This window comes from Sciurus vulgaris (genome assembly GCF_902686455.1).
Source record: "Sciurus vulgaris genome assembly, chromosome: 6".
NCBI classification, from domain to species: domain Eukaryota; kingdom Metazoa; phylum Chordata; class Mammalia; order Rodentia; family Sciuridae; genus Sciurus; species Sciurus vulgaris.
Genome location: NC_136466.1, coordinates 65,553,237 through 65,571,904, shown reverse-complemented (window position 1 = coordinate 65,571,904; position 18,668 = coordinate 65,553,237). Strand labels below are relative to the sequence as shown.

Below are 18,668 nucleotides of genomic sequence, written 5' to 3'. Positions count from 1 at the left end.
CATCCATTTTGCAGCACGTACCAGTACTTTCACTTTTTGACAAGTGCATTTTGAGACTGAATGAGAAATGGTAAATCTGTAAATCGCAGTCTTGTCTTTTCCAATTTACTTTGCTTAATGCAGCAACTTATATAATGCACACAGTCTGCAACTAATTATTTAGCATAATTGGAGGGTACGTTCGCAATCTATCATGTACTATTTAATAACATGCACATAAAGAGTCCTGTTACTGTAAAGCCGGGAAGTACTTGGTTCCACAGTAACGCTGTGATTGGTCTATGCACGACCTGTGTCGATTTTGATTGGCTCACCCAAAGAACGTCGTCTCAGCCTGAGTTACTAATGGCCAACATGGCTCCATAACTAGCTCCTGGAAACCAGCAGACACGTGGCTACCGGAGGCTGGGGCGAAGGTGGGAGGACCTAGTTTTCCTTACCGCAAGGGGGCGCTGGCTGTTCCTCGTTGTCACAGTATCATTTCCCAGAAAGCCTCCCAGCGACCAATCAACTGGCTGTCTCAATACCGCTTTCAAAGTCGGCGGGCGCTTTGCCCAATAGTAAGGCAGACACCACCCCTAACCCTAAGATTGATGGAAAGTTCCACCAATTATCTCATAGATCCCGGATATCTCCGCCTCTCTCCCATAGGATTGACGATCCTTCTGACCAATAAGGAACGCCAGGTCGGCGGGTGGATGAACGCGGCTCTCTGTAATGGCGGAGCGTGGCGGGGACGGGGGGGACGGTGAGCGGTTCAACCCGGGGGAGCTCAGGTAAGGGATGCTCCCTTTCCTCATATCTCGGCGCGCTGGCGTCCCAGGGACTAGATCCGCTTGCGGCGATCCGGGGTGGACGGTGGGTAGGAGCCTCGGCGGCTCTGGGCGAGGACCGCATGGGGTTGGCGAAGGGGGAAGGAGAAGGTGGCTTGAATGAGAGAGCCGGGCCGCGGCCTCCTGCGTTTTCTCCGCAGCTCTCAGCAGTTTTCGTGGGGCCTCGCCGCCCCCCGCGACCCGCGGGCCAAGTCTGGCGCTCCCACCGTGGGGCCCCGCCTAAGCCGCGTGCCGCCTCCTCCTCGGCCGACCTCAGCCTACCCCAGCCTTCCTGCCGGCTGCTCCGTTGGCCCCGTTTCCTCATCGGCGCCCCTTTCACTCGGCGGCCAACTCTCGGGACCCCTGGCCCCTTTCGACTCAGCCTTTTCCACGCCCTCTGCGGCCCTTTGGGGCCTTCACGTTTGTCCTGTTATCCTGTCTCCCACATGACTTGCAGCCTTAACTTAGTGTCGCTTTTTTTCTTTTCTCGCTTCTATTTTTTGCATAATATTCTGTAGTTGTGAGTAGTCACTGCAGCAGCCGTTTGTTAGGCGCTTACCGTGTCCAGTAAGTCCTTACTTAGGGTTCTCTCATTTACTTATCATAACCATTCTTTGGAGTAGTTGCTGTTTTCATTTTGCAGGCCACAGACTAGGGCATCATCAGTTAAGTTACTAGCCCATCTTGAGCCAACAACCTGATCGAAGTAGAGTCAGTAGAACCAGAGCGCATAGGTGGAGTTGTGGCTCCAGGAAGTGGCTTGAACCCTGGCAGTTAGGCTCTAGAGCCTGCTGTCTTGATCAGTATTCTCTTCGTCTTACGCCATTGCCCTAAGGAGTGCAGTGACCTTTCTTCCTGTGGAACCTCAGTGCCTATGGAATTTGTAATTAAAATTCGATAAAATGAGCGACCTGGAAGAATCTTTTCTGTAGGTGATTTTTGCAGAAAAGAAGAGGCACTATGCTTTATGTGTATTTGATGTGTGTGTGGTATGTGTTTCTTGTATGGGAACATTGTTATTTCAGATATTGAGTTCCCATTCTGAATTGTGCTGTTGTATAAATGAAAAAGAGCAGTGTAGATTATGAGAATTCTGTCATTGTTTAGGCTTTAAGGTGAAATTGCCAAAGGAAGTGGTACTGTTATGTACTGTTATTGTTTAGAAAGAAATAATTTCTTTTAGATTCTGAATTGCTGCACAAAAAATCCCCAAATAAAATTTTGTCTTATTTCAGAGATGAATCTCAAATTCTTTGAATCTCAAATTCTTTAACTCTCAAATGTACACTAATGAGTGATCAAAGTGCATTATTGGGGTCTTTTAGTGATGAAAAGTTTATTCTTTGATTTTGATCCCAAAAAAGTTACTCACCTACTCTGAGATAGATTTATTAGGGAATATTTTGCATTTTAGAGATCTTCAGTTTTACAGTGAATAGCCTTGTAGACTTAATAGTCTAGACATTAGTGCAAAACTATTTAACTAGGGCTTTAAATTAGGTGGTCTTTTGCCTCTTTGGTTAGAACACATTGTACAGACCTTTATTTTATTGTTGCTCATGATTCATAATTTAACTATTTATGTAGCTGTTTTGATGGCAGAAGTTAGTTGGGGCTTTGTTTTGTAACCCGAATGTATTTCATGGTGTGGCAAATAAGGTGTTTAGTAGATATAGAGTAAGCAAGTGAAGATGGATTTAGAGAGGATTCACTTATTGGTTGGCATTTATTGTGTGCTATGAAATAGTAAAGCCCTGAACCAGACCAAAAATGGTTTTTGTCTTCAAGGAGTTTCCATTTTAATTAAGGTTGATCTAAATTTTAAGCTGAACCAATCCCATCAGAGAAGAAATCAGCCTACAAGTGTGAAGAGACTTCTATAAGGTCCCTGCGTATCGGTAGGGTCTAGATTAAAACCTAGGTATATTGACTAATAGTTTCAACAATTTACCTTCTTTATATAGGTAGCATTTTTACATTCTTGCTCTTTTAAAATATTTGCAGTTTTGTCTTCAAAACATTGGGATGATAGTGTATCTGGATGGCATACTTCAAGAAAGAAAAAAATACACTTGTATTTTCCTGGCGTTCTGGTGAAAATTTTTGTGTGTTCTACTCATGCACATAGGCTTTTGGTTTCCGTGTTTTAAGTGGTGGGAATGCAAATTCCCTACAATAGATGGAAAGTTCAGAGACCTAAATGTCATTTATCCCGTTATGGTTGACGGCCACTAAAATAACTTCTAGAGTCATATAAAAGTATAGATCCTTTACCTCGGTCTTTTGTTTACATATTAATACTTATGACAAGGTACTTCAGATTTAAATTTCCTCTTATAAAAATGGGAGTAAGAACTATCCTGGTGTTACTACTGACTAGCTAGCTGCCTTAAATTATTGTTTCCTCTGCCAGAATGGATTGTTGCGAGGATTAAGAAAGTTAGTTCAACTAATGGCCATATAACTACCTAGTAAATAGGAATTACCCAGTGTGCACTATCATTATCAAACAATGTGGTACTACAGTATACTGAAGGGAAACATATACTAGTGGGTAGTAGTAATGCAAAAGTAAACAAATGGAAATTTCTTCATAGCTTTTATCATAACTGAAAACTCAAGTTGGGTAATGAACCAGAGAAGGGACTGCAGGAGGCTAGAGGTAGGGAAAAAGTTTTGAGGTGACATTCGAACTGAGCCTGAATAATGAGAAAGCAGCTAGTCAGTCATGTAAAAAATCTGGAAAGAACATTCCAGGCAGAGGGAACGATAAGCACAAAGGCTTCAAAATAAAGAACTGGAAATATTTGATGATCAGGAAGACTAGAGTTTGTGAAAAGGTCAACAAAGGCCAGGTTATTTGAGTCCTGATAATATATAGTTAGGTAATAATTATTTACCCTATGGCCAAAATTCATGTAATTTAACAGTTGACCAGTACTGTTACTTTACAAACATTACAGCAGTGGTAATAGTAGCTAGTACTTATGTAGCACTTAGTTTTAGTTGCTGTTCCAAGTACTTTTATTAGTACATTTAATCCTCACTGCACGTTCTGGTAAGGTGGTTGTGATAAAGCAGAGTATATAAAGAACTCAACACATTTTCTACACATCACTGACATCAGAAATGGCAACTTTAGGCTGTCGAAGGAGGAAATTATGAGAATTTTGTCACCATTTTTAGTGGCAGACTTTTGAAAGCCATCTCGTCAAATAAGTACCTCTTAGAGGTAAAACAGTGTTAGGTTTTGTGGGAGATGAAAGTAACGATAGTTGAAATAATTTACTGAGTACTATCCTAGATGTTTAACAGAGATTATTTCATTGAACAGAAATATGAGGTGGATTTTATTTCTGTTCCCTGTTCATTTATATCTGAGGAAACTCAACTCAAATTATGTAACTAACCTGATAACAAAAGGCTATGACTTTTTCTTGATTTTAGAGCCTAAATGCGTGAAGCTATTAGCAGGAAGTGTGAAATTCCAAAGAAAGAATTATTGTAGATTTTTTTTTTTTTTTTTTAAGAAAGGTGAGGCAGACTGAAAGGAAATTTAAGATTAAGATATATTATTAATTCAAGTCTGAAACAATATCTTTCCTTGGTGATGAACTTTTTTCTGCCCTAAAGGTTAAGACATTCTTTAAGTAACAGTGACTATCTTGGAGGTGCATATATTTTGAAAATGACGTGGTTATTCTGATACTATCCATATTTTACAATCACTGGTTTTCACTCAAGCTTTACAACATTCTGAGCAGTAGGATCATTTGCAAATTTGCTTAAATGTGTTTGTCTTAGTAGTTCTGGGCTTGTTTACAGTCCTGTTGTTCTCCTAGAAGGTAAATTGGTTCTTCATTAGCAGTTTCTCTGTGTGTCAGATTTGAACTGTGGTGTGAAAAATTTAGAGAAAGTTCAAAGGAAAATCATAAGCAGAGGGTTGAAAAATGTAGGAAAGTTGTACAGAACTCAGCTTGGTGAGGAGAGAATATAAGAATGATTATTTTCAAGTATATATGAAGAATATAATGTTAATCTTCTCTTGGGAACATAAGTATAGACTGCATGTATAATGTAGAGATTTATAGTAGCTACTGGAAGCTTCACTAGATTGACTATGGCAGATTGAGACAGGTTCTCACAGTGTTACCAGACTGGCCTCAGATTTGAAATCTTCCTGCCTCAGCCTTTCTGAGTATGTGGGATTATGGACATATGCCTGTGCCTGACTGTAGTAAAAATAATTATAATTATGAGATTCAACATACTCTACTTATAAAGAGCTTAGGTACATTATCATGTAGGAATTCATTGGTGCATGCAACAGATACTCATTGCACTTTGTTTAGACCTAAGTATGTGCTAGAGACATAAGAGTGAACAGAATTCCTTCACTGGAAGGGCTAGCATAACACCATGGTGTAGAAAAGCCACTTGTTTGTGTGTGAATACTGACTTTGTCACTGAACCACCTTTGTTGCCTTGGGCATGTTATTTTACTTCTCTATGCCCTACTTCCTCATCTCTAAAATGAAGTTAGTAGTAGTATCTTTCTCATAGGATTGTTACAATGATTAAATGACTTAATATTTGAAAAGAGCTAAGAGCACCGCCCCTGGAACATATTTAGCACTTTTAAGGGTTAATGATGTTTGTTTTAAAGCGCTGGCACAGGAGCTGGGGTAAGATAATGCTGTCATTTATGATATTATTTATTTGCTTACATGCCATGGAGAGAAAATACATGAGGGTATTTAGCTAGAGTAAGGGGTAGGTCAGGGTGTAGTGATGGGAAAGGCTTTCCCTTTAAATAGAAAGACAGGTGCTCTCTGAAGCTACCTTTTCTATCCCCCTTTAAAAACTTTGTAATTAATTTCAAACTTAAGAAAGTTGCAGGAATAAAGTTTGAACACTATTATTTTTCCACTTCTGCTTATAATATTCACTCTTTTTTTACTCTGAACCATTTGTAACCATTCGTAAGATAATAACTTTATGACCTTTTATCCTCAAATACTTCAGCATGTATTTTCTAAGAATAGAGATACTCTTTTACTGAACTACAGTCCAGTAGTTCAGTAATTTACAATATTTTATTGTCAATTGATGTAATAATGTCCTTTATAGTATTTCTTCCCTTTAGGATAGAATCCAATCTATAGTTAGTATGTGTTTTCATGTCTCTTTAGCCTTCTTTAATCTAGAACATTTCCAAAGCCTTCCTTTGTCTTTTCTGTATAACATTGACATCCTGAAGAATACTCTCTCCCTTTAATAGACCATTCCTCATTTTGTGTTTGTTTACTATTTGCTCTTTATTAGATTAAGATTGTGCATTCTTAGCTGGAATAGGTGATGTGTCCTCTGTCACATGTTATTCACCTGTCCTTTAGATGATATTTTGATCATCCTGTCAAGGTATTGCCCAGTTTTTCTATTATATAGTGTTTTTCATCCTACCTTGTGGCTATATCTTATGTGGGGAGACAGTTGTAAGACCATTCAAATATGTCCCTCATCCAAATTTTCTCCTACATTTGGCATCTTGTGGGTTATTCTCACTGATCTGGTTTTTACGATGAAGGTTGCAAAATGATGGCTTTCCAATTCCACTTGCTTTATAAATTTGATTTAATTAGAGGTCAGTAGCTACTCTTACTGATTTTGAGATTTAAAATATTATTTATTACTCTCTCATCCAGAATGGCTCAACAGCAGGCCTTGAGATTCCGAGGCCCTGCTCCCCCACCAAATGCAGTGATGCGAGGCCCACCACCTCTCATGCGACCTCCTCCACCTTTTGGTATGATGCGAGGCCCTCCTCCACCACCTCGGCCCCCTTTTGGACGTCCTCCTTTTGATCCTAATATGCCGCCAATGCCTCCTCCAGGAGGGATACCTCCACCTATGGGCCCTCCACACCTTCAGGTAAGGCATATAGAAGTTGTCATTTCTTTGTTGGCATTGGTATCATGGAAAAGAGAAGCTAAAAGAGACACCCATGTATTAACATGTTGCTCTTAAAATTATGGTAGCAGTAACTAGTATAGAAATTTTAGAACAGGAATTTAGATGATGATAGAAAAGTATACATAAAAATCTAGGATTGAGTAGGATAGTTCTTATCTACCTTTAATAGTTTTGTGCATTATCTTTAATAGTCTGTCTTCTCTATGGGACATGAAGGTTGAAATCTTGAGATATTGAGTAGAGGACATTCATTTTCAATGATTTATATGGTCAGTAAATATAAAAATTCATGTGTGTATATGAATATTCCTGAGTAATTATTTTCCTCAGAAATGATGCCTAGGATAGAATCTGGAAGGTGACAACAAACAGATTTTGTAAGCATAATGCTTGAATATGTTTTCTTTCCACTAAAAAAAAAAAAAAAATTGTTAGTATTTTAGAAAAAGGTTTGCTATGGAATTTCTTTAAATGAAAACTTTTTTTATGGTATTGTAACCTGAGGCTTATATCCCTCTTTAAGTATTTCTACACTTACTTGTTTTCTGAATTGAGGTCACTGAAAGTATCAACTCTCAAATGTTTGTTTTGGAGATTGTATTCTTTTTGAGTATGTGTTTATACTTTCTTAGTTAAGACTGCATGTTTCTGAAACCAAGTAAATTTAGTGTTGTTATCTGCTTTTCATTAGGTTAGATAATCAAGAATTAACTATACTAAAAATTGAAAAAGATAATGATGTTCTTTTTAAGTGATGTGGTTTTGTATTTGCTTCAAGATTAGAAAAAGATAAAGCTTTTTGAGCTAGTGACTGTAGAAACTTACTACATGTGAATTTCTTTTATTTGCACATTTAAGGGTTAAACTTTGGAATATTGTAAAATGTAATGGGCTAGCGTAACCCCCTCATGGGGGTTAGCAAATATTGTGATGAAATACTCTTTGATGATGTGATGGTTTTCTTGGTCCTAATGGATAATTTTGTGGCTTTACATTAAATGCAAATGATTTTTAGGTAAGGGTGCAAGAGACATATTTGGGGTAGATAATTTATGTATCATGGGTCTGTGTGCTGATGCTTGAAGGACATGAAACAATCCAACAAAAATAAGCATGGGAAAGAAATATTTTTAGGAAAATGAATATAGATTAATACAAGCATAGTTTCAGTTCCATTTTTCCAGCTGAAAGTGCTTTGGACAATTGAATTTCAATATTACTTATAGATCATAGGAGTCTTTTTAATCCTTGTTCAGAATCTGTCTTTAAAATGTCAGACCCAATATCCATTATATTTTTAGGTTAGAAACTTCTTTTTGCACAATGAAAACTTTTTCTTGAAGGATCCTTGTATTAAAGAAATTGGGTATATATGGTAACAAAAGAGGCAACTTTTAAATGTTAGTAAGCAATTGCAATTAAATTGTTTGGGATCTTGCATTATGTCAATAGTCATTAAGGAATTTTCTGAGATACGGTTATGTTAAATTAAAAATTATATATACTGTATCCTGAGTCAAACTCTGATTTTCCCTAGAAAGGACAATAGGAAGCTGGGGGTATTTTTCAGTTGCATAATGCACGTGAAGTCCTAGGTTCAATCCTGGCACCAAAAAAAAAAAAAAAAAAAAAAACTTGATTGGTAATTTTTTTACCATATTTTAAAAACTTAACTGATATTCACATCTTTGATGAACTTTATTACTATTATGTGAAAAATAGGAAATGGTGACTGTTTTCTTAGCTAATTTTTTTCTTGTAATAAAAGAGAATAAAGGGTTAATAAATCTATATGATTTTTCTTTTTTGGTTATTTCTAAGTTATTTTGTGAAATAATATTTTCTCTTATGGTAGTATCTATTATGAGATATTAAAATAGAATATAAAAATGAATTTTTTTCTAAAAGCATTCCTGTGCCCACTGTTTGAAAAACAAAGTATAAAGTACAAAAAGTTCATCCATAATGCTATAACCCATAGTTGACTAATATTAGTATTTTGATGTATATCTTTATTTCTGTTTAGTAATCATTTTTATTACAGAAACTTTGCTTATGTAGTAGATGAATGTATTTGAATGGACTGTAAAACTATTTTCTCTTTTAGTGTTTTACCTTTGGGATAAAAGTCATAATAATTTGAAGGAAATAAGGTAATTACAAGTGAATGTAACCATTCTTGTGAATTAACAGAGACCACCTTTCATGCCTCCACCCATGGGAACCATGCCTCCTCCTCCGGGTATGATGTTTCCACCAGGAATGCCTCCTGTGACTGCTCCTGGCACTCCAGCATTGCCTCCTACTGAGGAGATATGGGTTGAAAATAAAACTCCAGATGGGAAGGTAAGTTGTGAATATATTTAACTCATTATCTCCATGGTGATGAAAGAATAAAAACTTGAGTTCTGGCAGATTGAGATCAATTGTAGTACCTTTGTCAATTAAGAATGAGCCTGAGCCAGGTTCAGTGACCCACACCTATAAACCCAGCAGCTCTGGAGGCTGAGGCAGGAAGATAGCATAAGAATGAGCCTTACTTGAGCAGGGTTTTTGGTAGGACTCCTGGAAAAGTAACTGGATTGGACTTCTAAACTTTCATGGAGTGCTCACCGACATTAACCTGTGTTTCTGGAAGCTTATGTTCTAAATGATGTGTCACAGCTTCTGAAAACAATTCCCAGTTTTGGCGATGGCTAGCAGGGGTTATCATAAAGTTGTACCCATAGCTAAGACTAATTACAATGGGAGGATGCAAAACAAAACTAGCAAAGAGAAAAGGATGTATGAGGCAAAGTATGAAGGAAATCAGGTATAAGCTTCCAAGAGTCTTCTCCCAGAGGAATCAAGGGTGTGGTTAATTTCCATAGCATAATATGGTGATATCATGTGTTAAGTGTTTCCTAAGCTCACCTGAGCCCACAAGTCTTCACTGGGGGTTTTACATAGTTGCTGTCTGCCTATCGTATACCCAAATTCTAGACTCCTATAAGGAAAGCAAATGTTCAGCAACAACTATGTCATTAGCATAAACAGTTTAGGTGCAGGAGACATTCCTGTTAGGAATAGTAGTAAGCCTCTCAAAATTCAAATTCCCAGGTCCTAGCCAATGGCTGACTTTGAAAGAATAACAGTCTCAGGCCAGTCTTGTTGACTTTCTGCCCAAAATGTAATGTTTTTTTTTTGTTGTTGTTTCTTTTTTTTTTTTTTTTTTTTTTTGTTGTATGTGTTAAAAATGCAATATGTTCATTATAGAAAATTGAGAATTACTATAGTCCAGTAAACTATGGATAACCTATTTTTATATATTTTCTCTTCTCTAAGTTATTTTAAAAATCTTTTAAGACAAAATATAGTTGCATAATCATTTTTAATAGTAGTTGACCAGTGACTTTTTCTTCTTCTGCAGGTTTATTATTATAATGCTCGGACTCGTGAATCTGCGTGGACCAAACCAGATGGAGTTAAGGTTATTCAGCAATCAGAACTGACACCTATGCTTGCAGCCCAAGCACAGGTTCAGGCCCAGGCCCAGGCGCAAGCACAGGCCCAGGCCCAGGCCCAGGCCCAGGCCCAGGCTCAGGCGCAAGCCCAGGCCCAAGCTCAGGCACAGGCGCAGGCGCAGGCGCAGGCACAGGCCCAGGCCCAGGCCCAGGCCCAGGCGCAGGCGCAGGCGCAGGCGCAAGCCCAGGCCCAGGCCCAGGCACAAGTACAAGCACAAGCAGTAGGAGCTTCTACCCCTACAACCAGTAGCCCTGCACCTGCAGTATCCACTTCAACATCATCATCCACCCCATCCTCTACCACTTCTACCACAACAACTGCCACTTCGGTTGTGCAGACAGTATCAAGTGAGTACCTGCCAAGCATGTGTTTATATTTAGGGGCTAGAAAAATATACAAGTAGGGACTGTATTCTGAAATGATCCTAGTGTTTGTGGTATTATTCTTGATGTTATTTTAAACATATTTTTGACATTAAAACTTCTGGGTTAGAGAAAAACAAATTTGCAATAATAGGATAAATTATTTGCTTTGTTCAGTTTATGAAATTAAACTGCAGAAGTGCAGTTAACTGTTCAACTTGGCCAGCATTACTGGCAGGCACTATAGGGTTTGCAAAATAAATCTAAGCCTGGACTTATGAACTTACAGAGTATCCAACTCTTCTAATTGAGGAGGCAGGAATAATACATGTGAAGTAGAGTAATGTGCAGAATTATACAATGAAAATAAATGATGTAACACTTGGAGAAATGGAGAGTTGAGTGAGTTTGGTACATGGGTATTGAAATTTATTACAGAGAATATGGAATAGGATTTGACAAGATTCACAAGTAAAGAAAGGATTTTCAGGTAGGAACAGTATGAACCAAGGTCAAGAAATGAGTAGTAGTGCAATTTATGGGATTGAAAACTTCTGAGGTGAGACAGTTTGTATTGATTAGTAGACTAGATAAGAGTGGGACCAGGTTATAAAAGGTCCTAAAAACCAGGCAGATGGGTGAGAAAAGCATTAGGAAGCCTGTGTAAATGCAGTGCTTTGAAAGATTTTTCACGTGCTAGTGTTTTGAGTAGTGGAGAAATCAGGAGAGACTTAGGAACTTTTTCAGTAATCTCTAAGCAGTGGCGGATTCTAGAATGGGATTTAGGCAGACGAAATGAGCTGTGATAAGATCAGTCAGAAAAGCAATAGAATTTTCAAGTATAAAGTCACCGGGGCCCCTCAATTAGATCTTTTCCAAAAAAGATGAGAAGGTGAGAGAGTATAAATAGAAGATTCCAAGGAGATGGGGATTTATTTATTTATTTATTTACTTGTGTGTATTGATGTTGCTCTTCACTCTGCAAACTGAAACTGACCCAAAGTACTTAATGATTTTATTGATTTGATCATTGTTATGGTACTGCACTGAAGATCATGGCTTTCCTGATGGGGTGATCGTAATTTGTTTTATTTTACTATCTGGATAACGAGTAAGAATTTTAAAGTCTTTACTCCCAGTAGCTTCAGGGACTTGGAATTATTGGTGTGTAAAAATATGTACACGGAGAATTTAATGACAGTGGGTTCAAATTTGAATTTATTTTATGGTACAGGAAATGAAGAAGTATGATATGTGTAATAAAGAAAGTTTTTAGAGACCCTACTTTAATAATTTTTAGGTAGCCTGGGGGAAATGTAAGAAACAGGAAAATGTAAATAATAACTTTACAAGTTTGTTTTCTTTTGTAGCTGAGATGAATATGGAAGTGTAAGAGTTGTACTTACTAACTGGTTGAGGGTCCCTTACCTTTTTATAGGCTTCATTCCTTTAAAACCAATGTGGCAAGGCAGAAAACTGCCAGTTTGTGGAGTACCTGTGGTGGCAGTGGGAGAAGGATATTTATAAAGGCAGTGTAGTTCCATGTGGAGGCTCTTTGTTGCTTAAACTTTCTTCCCTGCCTTCTTAGGAAGGAGAAATAGTAGTACTTTGTTTTAAGGGAGGTGTTTATACTGATATTTTAATTATCCTATTTTTATATTCCATTTCTTCATCACTATTCCATCAGTAAGCTCAGAGATCATCTTTGGGATAATCAACTATTCTATGAAAAATGCCATTTGCCGTTTTTTCACATTGCCCTTCAGTGACTGGGAGGCCAGTCCCTGAGAAAAAAATAGCAAAATCTTGTTCTTTTTACTACTTTTAAACATTAGTTTTGATGTTGTCTCTCTGAGTATTCCTGGTTATCTGTTAGTTATGTTTCACTTGGTTCAGTATCTTAAAGTATTGTCATACTAGTCTTAATATTTTTTCATCTGTTATACATAGTCACTTACTTGTCTTTAAAATCTGAGACTGGGTTAGCAGTATATTTGGAGGTATAGAGCTTTACTAATTATCTTAACAAATGGAATCAGTAGGCATTTACCCCCTAGTTCTAGGTATCATTCTCCTAGTTTCCCATTTAATTCTTTGATTGCTTTTACCCCTTTCCTCTTATGACTCATTACCACTAAGACTATCCTGTGCTGGAAAATAAAAGGAATGCCCTGAGTAAATACTTTTTTGCCATCCTCATTGGTGATCCTTTGTACTTGAAATTTGATTCCTGTATGAATTAATTTTATTTTCCTGGTGGTAGTACTTAGGATCATAATTTTAGTAGTGATTTGAATTCTGTTATGATATCTTAAAATATACTACAGTATAGATACGTGTGTAGGTAGGACTAAAAATTAATGTTTTAATCCCTATTGAGCATAAACTCATTTTGTGTAAATTTTATGAAAAATAAGCATGAAATCTTCGCAGGGAGTTTGGGAAGAATAAATATATTTTCAGCCATTATAGTAGATTACAAATGCTAAATGGTGTATGTATGGGACTGGGCAAATGTTGCATGTAATTTGTATTTTTCACACTGTTATAAAATTATATTAATATGATACTGTACCTTAAGGCTAGGTCTATGCTAGACCAACAATTCATTCCTGGGCCCCTGAAGATACTTGTTTGGCCCTGCTGTCTATTTAGCCAAGGTGAGTCCCTTATTAACAAGTATGAAATTGCTCACATCTTCCCAGCCTAAGTGAGTTTTTCATTTTTAGAAGCTAGGAAAAGATACAGATTTTGTTGTCAGATGGATTATTGGTGCTTTGTATTAAGCAGTGTGCTATCGTCTGTAATTAAAGACATATAAGGATTGGGAAAGCACTCCCCTGCCCCCCATTTAATTTTTTAAATTCATTTTCAGGCCAATACAGGTAGAATTTGACACTTTTTTTTTCTTTACATCAGGAGAAAGATAAGCTATTTGCTACCAATGAATTTTATTTTGAAATGAGATAGCTATGAGTAAATAACAAAAATGTTTTGTAATATGTGAGAACAAACTTTTTTTAAAAGAGAAATTTGGATTTTTTTTGGTTAACTTTACGTGACTATTTAGGAATGAGGTGTTTTATTTTTGATAATTAAAAATAATGTATTACTAAAACCTAAATTATCCTGAATTTCACATTCTCCTGGTCTTAACTTTTTTTTTTCTGAACTTTTTTTTTTTCCTGAACTTTTTTTTTTTTTTGTGCTGCTGGGAATTGAACCCAGGACCTCATACATGCTAGGCAAGTGTTCTACCACAGAGCTTTAACCATAGCCCAAACCCAAACTTAAGAAAAAAATGTTTTCTAGAAGAATTTTTAAATGATCAAGGAGAAACCTGAGTTATTTTTTGACTTTGGTCGTTCATATCCAGTCAGTCATTATTATTTGCATATCTTTTTTCCTCTGTTTTTCATTGCTTGGAGAATTCTAATAATGTAATTGCTTTTCCCACTGCTGTTCTACCTTTCTTCCCTGTGCATATGCTAGGTTTAAATGAACATTGATTATTACTGTTCCACACAAAATCCATTAGTCTTTCTTCCGCATATTTTGGGAAGTCACACACCATGAGAATGCATTCTTAATAAAAATTTCAAACTCTAAGATGGTATATATTGTTAAAAGTTAGCTGGCCACAGTTGTGCATGCCTATAATCCCAGCTACTTGGGAGGTTGAGGAAGAAGGATGGTAAGTTTGAGGCCAGCCTGGGCAACTTAGTGAGACCGTGCCTCAAAATGAAATAAAAAGGACTGGGATGTATCTCAGTGGTAGAGTGCTTGCCAAGCATGTGCACGGCCCTGGGTTCATTTCTCAGTACCACCAAAAAAAAAAAAAAAAAAAAAAAAAAAATTGAAAGGCATGAACAGAGGTAATTACTGTTAATATATATCAGTATATGTTCTAGATCATTTTCCCTTTCTGTACCAAGCAAAAGGCAGACTTCCTAGCCTTCTGTTCAAGGCTTTCTACTATCTGCCTCTGGCCTCCATTTCCAGCCATAACTTGCTAGTTTTGTTGGTACACCTAATATTTTACCGGTTGATTGCTGACCTTCAATTTTTTGAACAATTTTTTTGTGCTCTACTCTTTGCCTCTACTCAGAATCCTATCACTTGTTTATTTTTTCCCTTCCATTCCTTTTCCTCTCTGAAATCTTGAATCTTGCAAGGCTCATCATCCCACTATAAAATTTTCTGTAGCCTCTCTACAGTTAGAGGTGTGGTATTCGGGTCTTGATTTATAGCCCTTTATGTTTATCCCATTTCACTTTGTTTCTATTTTTTATATTTCATTTTACTATTTTCAAGCTTCTTGAAGACCGAGACCATTTGAAAATTTCTTTACAGTGCATGGAATGGTCCCTTAAATACTTAGTGACTGAGTGAATGCTGAATGAATATAGTAAAATGGTTTATGAAGGAGTGATACATTTTTTTTTTTATCTTTTTATCAGCACCCACAACACAAGATCAGACCCCAAGTTCTGCTGTTTCTGTTGCCACGCCTACAGTTAGTGTTTCAACTCCTGCTCCTACAGCCACACCTGTGCAAACTGTTCCCCAGCCGCACCCCCAGACGTTACCTCCTGCTGTTCCTCATTCAGTACCTCAGCCAGCAGCAGCAATACCTGCTTTTCCACCAGTAATGGTACCTCCGTTTCGTGTTCCCCTTCCTGGCATGCCAATTCCACTTCCAGGTAAACCAACAGATTGCAATAGCCTTTGCAGCTCTGTTTTCATATTGTCAGTTAGTTTGTTCTCATGTGTCTGTTGCATTTGAAATTTGCCTTGAATCTCACCTGTGTGAAATGTTTTCGAAAGATTCATGGCTAACTGCAGTATTTCTCTTTTTAAGTTTTGGTAAATGTCCTTTTTTTTGTTGTTGTTTACATGTCTTAAAATTAGAGTCACATTTAAAGCTACACTTATTTTGTATAATAGCTGCAGTGAATTAAAAATGATCATCTTCTCATGTTAATATGTTCTAAATGCAGTATTTTTAAGGAATTGAGTCTGTGAAATTGAGAAATCACCAGCCATAATAGCCAACACAAGTTGAATGCTTTATATACAGTACACTGTTCTCAGCCCTTTTTATGCATTAATTTCTTTCATTTCACAACCATCTAAGAGGTAGGTACACAGACAGGTTAAATTATTTGTCCAAGGTCACATAGCTAATAAGTGATGGTGTTGGAATTTGACCCTGTGCCCTGTAGATCCAGATAACAGGATCTTAATAATTATGTTATGCTGGGAAGAAAATGTGAGTTACCGAACTTAAACAAACCAGAAGGTTCCCGAATAACATTTGTGAAGTATAACATTCATCATTTAAAACTTTAGGTTGTTATGGTGAATTTGCATGTTTTATTGTCTTATGAGGAATTGTTAAAACTAGATAAGGAATTAAAAGATTGAGAAGTAGAGTTCTTCCTATAGGTAGTGGGTAGTGGTAGTGTTGGGACTAGGGGTAGTATTGAGAATTCTTATTTGAGTGCAGTAGCTGTTGTCAAATGGGTTTATTTGATCCTTGAGCCATGATTCATTTTTCTTGTATTATAGTTGAAAGTATACCTTAAAGAGGTCAAGTTTATAAGGCTAGTTTGTAGCAAGGATGAATAAAACCTAGTGCCCAATCTCTGTATTTTTGACACTTTATTGTACTTGTTTCTGTGTAAAAATAGTTGTGATATAGCTATTTGTTAGAATTGCACACATCTTAATTTTCACTGTTGTTCAGTTGTCTTTTTCCTTGTGATCACTTTGAAAATGACACTTCCAGATAATATACCTTGGCAAGAAAGGAACCAAAATTTTTAACAATTAGTGTTTTTTTTTTTTATTTGATAGATCTTTTACACATTATTAATGTAATTTTATATTATTAAATGTGCTATATGTGATGTGTAAGAAACTCAAGTCATTAAAATTAGATGAAAATAAGAAATGTTTTCTTTAATTCTAGGACTTATCCATTTTCTAAGTTAAATTTAAGACAAGCAGCTAGTACTTTCCTCGGATATAATTTTTGTAGGAAACTAAGTGATAAATGAAGAATAGCTTAGCATTTGTCATAACCACTTTTTGAAATTTTGACCTGCTTTAGAGTTAATAAATAAATTCTGGATTCTGAGTGATCTGAAGGAGCTGGGTTGTTAAATCTGTAGAGAGAAGACTGAAAGGTAGCATGATAATACTGCTGAAGTATTTTGAGAGGTGATCATCTGAAAAAACTTGTGTTGCTCTAGAGGATCAGAAGGTGAAATGTACAGAAATAGTAAAATTCATTTCTGCAGAAAGTGAAACTGTCACAGTAAAACCCCTCCAGCTGTAGCTGCAGTTTGATGTCACATGTTCTTCCCAGAGCCTTATCCCATCACATAGTACTGACCATTGGGTGACCAAATTGTGGTGGCATATGTGATGTCTGGCAGTAAAAGGCATAAATGGCAGTTGTTAATGAAATTTTGCAGGTCAATTGTAAGAAAGCTTGAATTGGATAGTTTTTAAGATTTTATCCAAGACAAGATTCTTTGGAGAGGGAGCTAGTCTCCTATAGAAAAATGATACCCGTATTAGTTTATTTTTCTCATTTTCCTTTTTAATTCAGTTCTATATAGTGAAAAAGAGAACTTTTCTCCTTGACAGATTTTTGGTTTTATGTACACTTTTCTACCTCAGTTTTTCCCTGTTCATTTCTTGTCAGTATTAAGGAGAACAGGAGAAATTTATATGTAATTTATTTTGGAACCTTAAATTCTATTTTAAATAGCATTATCTGGCTCTAACGAGGATGATTATGGGATAATCAAACATGATGAAGGGAAGTAGTAGAAGAATTAGGTAAAGTATAGGAATAAAGGGTAGAATTTGAGAATAGTAAATTGCATTGGGATTATAGGATTTCTAAAATCATTTTGAATTTTAAGGAACTTGCTGTCATTGACATCATGATTATCCAAAATGTTAAATGAAATTTTCTAATTTCCAGATTAGAGCATAATTTGAGGACAGAGTTGTAGGAAAATTGGATAAGTGTTCTCCTTAAAAAAAATATTAGATATTTATATGTGTGGTTATCTTGTGAGTATTCATGATATGCATGTAGTACCCTGAGAGAAAGCTTTAAGTTTATCTTGTTAGCCATGACAAGAAATATGTATAACTCTGTGGCATAGTCTTTGTTAATTAAATGGAAGTTTTTTTTTTTTTTGACCCCGTTGATACTTAGCAATGGCAATTAAGTCTCAATATGAGTATATTTGAGTTTCATCAGTTACATAGTTAAATTAATTTTTTGGAGGATGGTTTTGGAGAACATTCTTTGAGAATAAAGTTAATATAGCGTAAGAATTGAGTTTCTAGTGCCTGTTTAATAGGTTTTGTGGTCCTGTAGATGGCACTATTTATACTAATTTAAACTTAACACAGGCTGTAACTTCCCTAAGCAAATGAATTTTTCTATTACTTTCTTTCAATACTTGGGAAAATAAAACTATACATATAACTTTACTCAGCTTCCTCTTATGATCCAGTGTTTTTATTTTAGTTTAAGAAGTAATGAAAGTTTAGCTCTACTATTCTCTTCTTTTTTGTGTGTGTGATGCTGGGCGTTGAACCCAGGACTTTGTGCTTGACAGGCAAGCACTCTATGAACTGGGCTATATCCCCAGCCCAAGCTCTAATATTCTTTATCTAAAATAATAATTAAGAAGCTAAAGGCACTTTTCAAATGCTAGCAGTATTTTTGTGTGTGTGTGTGTGAACATAGTTACATTATTTACAAATGGATCTAACTCTGAATTAGGAGAGATTTCTTTTCCTGTCCTGGGGAAAGTAGTTGTTTGTTATTTTTAGTTTTTATGGGTACCACACTAAGTTTAAGTTTAGGGTTTTTTTTTTCCAGCCAAAAAATTTTTTTAAAATTTATTTTCCTTATATTATTCTTCAGCCTTCAGTCTTTTTCTTTTAAATTTGCACTTTATTTTGAATTTTTCTTAGTTTTAGT

At 36.3% G+C, this 18,668-nt stretch overlaps 1 protein-coding gene across 6 annotated transcripts in view; it reads left to right on the top strand.

Annotated features, from left to right (window-relative positions):
- The first annotated feature begins 652 nt into the window (after nucleotides 1-652).
- Nucleotides 653-18,668, top strand: part of TCERG1 (transcription elongation regulator 1) — a 61,855-nt gene continuing 43,839 nt past the window's right edge. For all 6 annotated transcript variants that reach the window (XR_013764718.1, XM_079145355.1, XM_079145354.1 and 3 more), the window contains exons 1-5: nucleotides 653-776; nucleotides 6,518-6,743; nucleotides 8,979-9,131; nucleotides 10,195-10,636; nucleotides 15,112-15,354. Coding sequence is in view for 5 of the 6 variants with exons in the window: in XM_079145355.1 (XP_079001481.1) it covers nucleotides 718-776; nucleotides 6,518-6,743; nucleotides 8,979-9,131; nucleotides 10,195-10,636; nucleotides 15,112-15,354 (1,123 nt within the window). In the remaining variant the exon portion in view is untranslated. The remainder of the gene's footprint in view (nucleotides 777-6,517; nucleotides 6,744-8,978; nucleotides 9,132-10,194; nucleotides 10,637-15,111; nucleotides 15,355-18,668) is intronic.